Raw genomic sequence first — 7970 nt, forward strand, 5'->3', positions numbered from 1 at the left:
GAGGGAGGGAGGGAGAGGGAGAGGGAGAGAGAGAGGGAGAGGGGGAGAGAGAGAGGGAAAGAGAGAGGGGGAGAGAGAGAGAGAGGGAGAGAGAGAGAGAAAGAGAGGGAGGGAGGGAGAGGGAGAGAGAGAGAGGGAGAGAGAGAGAGAGGGCGTAGCCTCAGACTCTTAAATCCACTCCACTTCATCCTGCTTCTCCACATCAAAATGGCTCTCCACTGATGGCTCAGAACGCGGTCCGTCCGAGGACATCAACGCCGGGCGTCTCAGAGCACCACTCCGGGCACGCTGGCAGCCTCCGAACAGCGCTGTGCCATTTCTCTGCCTCCCCACGCGCAATTTCACACATTGCAAAAGACGGTCGGAAGTATTTGGTGTGAAAGAATGGCACCCTCAATATTGACTTTGTGAGAGCTTTGGGGACTATTTATTTCCAAAACAGCCGGCCGAGAAAAGCATATCATCTGGATTGAGAGTGCAAACCCGACTGGTTATTATCTTCCTCCAGCGCGAGGTTTATTTAAGGCAGTTAGTGGAGCATGGAGTGGTTGGCAACCGAACAAATGCCCCCAACTCTTCAGAAATGTGCTTGCTTGCTGTTTGCGATCTGACCTGAGGTCTGCGGTTGGCGAGAAGAGTACTATAAAAGGGCTCAACACACAGACTCCAACAAGGGCCCTGCAGCCCGGGGAAAAAGCTAGTCTTACAAAGTGGTCCAGATTAGCGGCGAGTGGTGGCTGAGGGTGGGATAAGTGCCGCCACGCTCTGATGGCTCAGATGGCTATCGGTGGATTGGCACACTTTGCCATCAATGCGAGCGAGAGGAGGAGGAGGAGGAGGAGGAGAACACAGATGGAAGAAACGGAGAGAGAGATCCTAAGTCTGCCTCCGACTGCTCCTCTCCAATCAAAACCATCAAAACCACCACATGGACTGCACTAGGAGCAGTTCACAGCCGTCTAGAATATGAACTGCAATGTGCTAGTCGTAATGCACCATAAAAGGGCAAGGAGGCAGATGGATGGAGTGGGCACTGTATACAGGGTCAGAGACCCCAGTCCTTTGTGAAGACTCTGAGATCATCATGCTATCCAAAGCACCATGGAGACGGAGAGAGTCTCCCATATTTTGCTGGCTCTATGCATCAGTGGTCACTGACACTTCTGGCACTCTAAAGCCCTATTCAGAGCACAAGCCACGAGACAGACCATGCAATGTTGATGTCATTCACTCATGACAGGCAAACAGCACATGACAAACTCAAATGAATTCCAACTTTTGAGGTGAAAAGTGACATATTTGACCACAGTGTTGCCATAATAACCCCAGCTGCTGGTCTGGGTGATCGTGTGGGCGCTGGTCAGGGTGACCGTGTGGGCGCTGGTCAGGGTGACCGGTGCTGGGTGCTGGTCAGGGTGATCGTGTGGGTGCTGGTCTTACCTTCTCCTGGACGTCCTGTTTCTCCTTCAGCGCCTCCTCCAGCTGGGCCTGCAGGTCCGTGATCTGGGCCAGGTGCTGAGAGGACTAACACACACAACAGGACACAGCAACGTCAACACACAAACACATCAACACACAGCAGCTTTACCACACAATTAAATGGAAAAAAATAAAAAATAAACACAGTCATAGAAACATACAATAGGCTATCATACAATATGAAAAACAGGTAAGATTTCATATTCTACCTTAAAGTAATGTCTTTATGATGGAAACAATTTCATAGCAACGAGTTACAACTTTGAAGGTGTCAATTGAAGTACATAAGACAAATTGTTGGACAAAAGACTTGACTGTGAGCCAAAAGCTCAACCAACGTCAAGGTCATGCTGGGTAGGTTAAGATCTCATATGCAATTGGATAGAGCACTGTGACTTTTAAGGATGTCACAAAAATACCAAAAAACACTGATCAGTGTGCAGCGTGAGTGTGACTTATGCACTGCGATCAAGCATCTGTTCTGTACCAAAACCAATCAATCGATCTCATCTACCCAGAGGAAAGGGCTGTTCTACATTAGGGGAGATATTTTCATTAAGTCTCAGTGCAGGCCCATCACTCAACACTCTGTCACTGTCAAAGCTCGCTTTGGAGCCTCAATTTATGGGCGATGGCAATCAACACAACACACACACACACACACACACACACACACACACACACACACACACACACACACACACACACACACACACACACACACACACACACACACACACACACACACACACACACACACACACACACACACACACACACACACACACACACACACACACACACACACACACACACACACACACAGATTTCACAAATGCTTTCAATGACACCTTCAAACTCGTGAGAACAAATCCCCCTTTATAAAGAGAGGCATTTTAGAGAGTGAGCGAGAGAGAGAGAGAGAGAGAGAGAGAGAGAGAGAGAGAGAGAGAGAGAGAGAGAGAGAGAGAGAGAGAGAGAGAGGGAGTGGGGGCAGAGACAGAGAAAGACAAAGGAGAGACAGAGAGAAAGAGAAATGGGAGCTATTCCAAAGACCACTTCAAAAATTAAATCCTCCGTTCCAAAAATAGTGCCGGCCCGTCTGGGTCGTTCCTTTTGCGTGAGAACAATGTCAAGCTGGGCTTGTTGAGCCTGATAAAAGCTGACCTCTGGGAGAGTGAAAATGGAGTAGTCACGAGAGAGAGAAAGAGAGAGAGAGAGAGAGAGAGAGAGAGAGAGAGAGAGAGAGAGAGAGAGAGAGAGAGAGAGAGAGGGGGAGAGAGAGAGAGAGAGAGACGCTCTACAAATTTAAATCATGGAAATGAACCTGTGAAATGTATGGAAATAAATAAACAGAGGGAGAGATGAAGGATAGATGAGGAGGTAAATAAATAAACAAATGATTCACAGAAGAAAGACAGATGAAGGGGGAGAGAAAAGGGACTGTGCAGGCAGCTCAGGGCCAGCATATGTGTGTGTGGGGGTGCGTGTGTGTGGGCATGTGTGCATGTGTGTGTGCATGTGCTAAGCAAAGAAAGGTAGAAGGGCTGAAGTACACTGTGTGTGTGTGTGTGTGTGTGTGTGTGTGTGTGTGTGTGTGTGTGTGTGTGTGTGTGTGTGTGTGTGTGTGTGTGGCGCACCTGTGCCACGGCAGCCTTGTGCTTCTTCATGAGGTCGTTGAGGTCCTCCTGGTCCTCCTCCATGCGAGACTGCAGGTCGTTCTTCTCCCGCTGCACACGACTCAACTGCTCCTCCAGCTACACACACACACACACACAGAGACAGAGAGAGAGAAAGAAGTTAGATAGGCAGCAGAGAGAAGGGAGGAAGGGAGAGAACAAAGGGACATGAGGAGGAGAAAGAGAGAGAGAAAGAGAGTGAGCGAGAGAGACCAAAGTAAGAATGAACAGACCAGGAGAGAGGGAAAGGAAGGAGAGAGAGACAAACAGCACATACAGTATAGACACACAACAGATGATGGCAGAAATCGAACGGGACTTGGAGGAGGAACAAATTGTGGCATTGTAGAAGATGAGGATGGCATTCAGTTTGGGGGGGAACTTTTAGTTCACACAAAAAAGGGATGCGTTTATGGATAAATGGCTGTCCTCCCGGGTAGAATTCAATCGATTTCATTCCCTTGTTCACTCTCTTTGCTCGGCTCCGTCTCTCTCTCACCTCATTTCTCCTTCCCTTTTTCTCTCTCTCTCTCTCTCAGACATTCCCTCTCTTTCACCCTCACTCTCTCTCTCTCTCACACACTCTCTCTCAAAGACTTTCCCTCTCTTTCACCCTATCTCTCTCTCTCTCTCTCTAGCTCTCTCTCTCTCACACATGTTCTCTCTCTCCCTCGTTCTCAAAGCCTTATGTCACTGTGGCCCTCCCACACCTAATCCCTGTGATTAGCATTGGCCAAAGCAGCCGAAGCACAAAGGAAAATTACCTCGGCGCGCTAGCATCCTGTTTCCCCCTGCCGTCTTCTTGAGGGACTATCGGAGGTGTAGTAGTACTCTACCTCCGTAATTACCTCGACAATAGCGAGAAACGGGCGTCTCCGAAGAGCCGGCGCGCATTATTAAGAGACCGAGGAGAACAAAAAAAAAGAGCTCTGAATATCAGAGAAGAAGGAAGCTAATGAGACTATTAGCATGTGACGCGGGGAAAATGAAATGTCCTCCTCACACCGACCGTCACGGTGACATCCATCTTATTAACGCGCTGGATACACACAGCAGGACGCGCATAATGGACCAGAGCCGTTGGCTTCTTTCTTTTTTTTGCTGCCAAAATGGAGTCCGCCGGACAAGGCCGGCGTGATTTATGGAAGGAGACGCGGGTTCATTAGTTTGTTTGAGTGTTTAATTCCGTCAGTCATTACTGCTTATTAGCAGTTTCAAAACAAAACATTTTCCGATCCTGAGGAGAGTTTGTTTTCTGTCCCGACTGGCGTAAGTGTTTAGATGGAACCGTCATCAGTGATAGAACTCAGTAAGAGACACCAGCCCTCAGTCTGTGGCCAAACAGGGCTTACAGCATTATGTGTGTGTAGATAACAATTTCAAGGTGTCGGGGAAAAGATGGTGTCCACGATTAGAATGAAAAGAGGAGCTGTCAAAAGCAAACACACGTTTACACAAACACACACCAACACCAAAAAGCAAACACACGTTTACACAAACACACACCAACACCAAAAAGCAATTACAGGGGGGACCTTGCTCACTGCAGACAAGACGATGGGGAGACACAGTAGTCTCTGCTCCCCTCCTCTCATCTCTTCAGCTATAAATACACTGCTGAAACACCATAACGCCTCAATCAAACACACTTTCACTGTCTACACACGCCATCAAACAGCCCAACAAACAAATTGTAGCTCTGCACTTCCACTTCTAAAAACACCCACCTCCTGTCTCATCATTCCTTCTCCTCTCCCAGTTATTCCCTATTTTCCTGTCCCTCAAGTGACACTGCAATCAGCCACTGCGCACATTGTTGGAGAACTTTCGGAGGAAAAAAAGAAGAGGCCATTTGCCTCTGAGTTATTCAGTCAATAAAACGAATTAGAATGGAGCGGTTGTAGCACGTGGGCTCGGCCCGCACGTCAATAGAGACACTTTGCGGCGCCGAGCTCGAAAATTAGCACTCAAAATTCAATCGGATTTCATTGTCAAATGTAATATTCGTGCCTATTCTCTGGTCCTCTGGCAACGGCTCTCCCACGCTGCATAACATTAGCGCATCAGCCATCTTTTTTTTTATCCCACGGCTGGGGGGAAGGCTGAAGAGCACGCATGCAGAAGTGTGGGATGTGGGCGGGGGGGTTGGGGGCCAGAGCTGTATACAAATTTACACGTTTGATTCGATATATGCAAATCTGTGGCGTGTGCCGGTTGTCAGAGAGATTTCAGCGTCACAGAAGCGGGAAATGCGGCAAACAAAAAGTGGCAGAGCAGAAACGGCATCCTGACACACACACACACACACACACACACACACATACTGTACACACACACACAAGCACACACACACAGTCTGCTCGCCATCTCTCCGCCCATCCATCCATCTCTCACTCTTTCCATCCTGATATCTGTTTATACTATTCCTCTTTGCACAAACTTAATTACTTCAGCCCCCCCCCCCCTCCCCCATCCCTCACCCATTCCTTTTCCTGCGTCTCTGATAATATTCAGCCAGTGACAGCATTATTAAACCCTAATGCATTTCAAGGTGATACGTCTTGTTCAAATTAGAGATGGATTCGGAAACATGCCATCACGGGCGGAAATCATTTCTCCTCTTGGTCGGTCAATAATTGAAACGGCAGCGTGGCGGAGCGTGATGCCGACATGGAGCGGAGGAGTCACGGTAACCCGGGGCGATGACGGTGGAATTGCCCCTCTCTCAGTAGCACCTTGGTAACCGGTGGACAAAACTACGGGTGTCCACGGAGCCAAGCTAAAAAACTATGACGACCATTTTGAGGACGCTGTCTCGGTTTAACGCCTCGGACTCTGCGACTTTGTGACTGGTGCAATGGGGTGAAGGGGGGGGGGCAGCGCGGCGGGTCACTTACGGCGAGCTTGGTTTTGGAGATGTCATCCATCTGGACGTGCAGGTCTTCGATCTCCACCTCCATAGCCTTGCGGGCCTTGACTGCGGCTGCGCCCGTGAACTCCGACTCCTCCAGCTGTCACATGCAGAAAACAGGCAGCGCATCAGGGGCAAAGCTGGGGGAAGCAAAGACTCCTCCTCCACTGTACAGTACAAACCCTCTCCACTGCAGAGCTGCACACAGTGACTCAGAGGAGAGTCAGGAATGCAGAACCACACAATGGAACAACACTCTCTCACAGGTCTGCTATCTGACTGCATTAGACTCTGCTCCCTCTCAAAACACTTCACACCACACAGTGAATTAAACATGTCAATCGTCCACTCCACTGTCTCGGTGGGTATCTGAATGACCGATGATGTGCATGGCTATATCTGCTGGTGTGGTGGTGGTGGTGGAGGAGGAGGAGGTCCAGACCTGGTTCTTGAGCTGGGCGATCTCCCTCTTGCTGGGGGCGTTGTTCTTTAGGTGGTCCAGCATGATCTGGGCGTCGGCCAGCAGGGCTTTGGTGCGCTTCAGGTCCTTCCTCAGGCGTTTCTCTGTCTCCACGTCTCGGACACTCACCTGTGGGTCAACCACACACACACAAACACACACACACACACACACACACACACACAAGATATCCAGACACACACAACACTGCTTTATTCACTGTAAGAGAGTAAGGGGGGTCATACTCCCAACATTGCATGGACGTGTGTGTTCTGTCTCTGTATTAGAGTTCAAAAGACTTCCAGCTATGCCATGAATATGCAAGTGATCTACACCAGTCTGACTCTTTGATGCAGGTGAAAGCACATGGATCTAAATGCACGGCTAAATCGTGAACTTTCTGCTGGTTTCCACTCCACATAAATAGCACATTTTGACAAAGCTAATAAAGTCTGAAGTCCATGAAGCTGTTTTTGGATCCTGTTGTTGCCTAACTTACTGTAAGTCCATGTAAATTACAGTAAGTCAGTGTCTCTGGTGAATTACTGTAGAAGAATGCACATATCAAAGCGTAGCGTTCTCAGCTAGAGGTGAGCAGATGTGGCAAAACAGCCCTAGAGTGCAGCTGGAGGTTATAAACCATAACTATGTATGCGGCTTCCTCTGCTCAGCCCTGGTGTCTGTGTGTGTCAGGGTGTGCAGTGGTCAGAGGAGGTACCTGGTCCTGGGCGGCTAGCAGCTTGGATTCCAGCTCTCTCCTCTCGCGGAGCACCTTCTGCTTGTCATCGTACTCCTCCTCCAGCTGCACCTCCATCTGCTTCAGCTGCAGACACACACGCACACACACACACCCACACAGTTCAGAACACTGCAAAAACACATACCACAACTGCTTTATTTGGATGATTAACTCAGAGACAAACCCAGAGTTGAATATTCAACACACCACATAAAGACACACACACACACACACACACACACACACACACACTCACGCGTCACATGCTGGAAATACACATTATTATCTACTTCACTTTCTTGAATGCTTTACTGCCACACGCAGCTTAAAGCCTTAATCGCCACACACACACACACACACACACACACACACACACACACACACACACACACACACACACACACACACACACACACACACACACACACACACACACACACACACACACACACACACACACACACACACACACACACACACACACACACACACACACACACAAATCTGAGAACTCCACCAAGCACTACAATTTCATACGACTAAGCACCATGACTCAAACAGTTAACTGAGCCGTTTGGAGGTCTTTAAGTTCGGAGAGCTTTTCACGCCGTGGAGGGGCACGGAATTATACAATCAGCCGAAGGCCCCCTCGGACCACTCAACCTGTTAGAAGGACACCGCGTTTGGGTTGCCATGAGCACC

At 49.0% G+C, this 7970-nt stretch overlaps 1 protein-coding gene across 7 annotated transcripts in view; it reads right to left on the bottom strand.

Annotated features, from left to right (window-relative positions):
- The window catches only part of myo18ab (myosin XVIIIA b), a 121025-nt gene that overhangs the window by 15062 nt on the left and 97993 nt on the right, over positions 1–7970 (bottom strand). For all 7 annotated transcript variants that reach the window (XM_062553165.1, XM_062553164.1, XM_062553163.1 and 4 more), the window contains 5 exons: positions 7248–7352; positions 6512–6658; positions 6056–6169; positions 3120–3236; positions 1441–1524 (listed from right to left, as the gene is read on the bottom strand). In XM_062553165.1, the coding sequence (XP_062409149.1) occupies positions 1441–1524; positions 3120–3236; positions 6056–6169; positions 6512–6658; positions 7248–7352 (567 nt within the window). The remainder of the gene's footprint in view (positions 1–1440; positions 1525–3119; positions 3237–6055; positions 6170–6511; positions 6659–7247; positions 7353–7970) is intronic.

Source organism: Sardina pilchardus, chromosome 13 (genome assembly GCF_963854185.1).
Source record: "Sardina pilchardus chromosome 13, fSarPil1.1, whole genome shotgun sequence".
Taxonomy (NCBI): Eukaryota; Metazoa; Chordata; class Actinopteri; order Clupeiformes; family Clupeidae; genus Sardina; species Sardina pilchardus.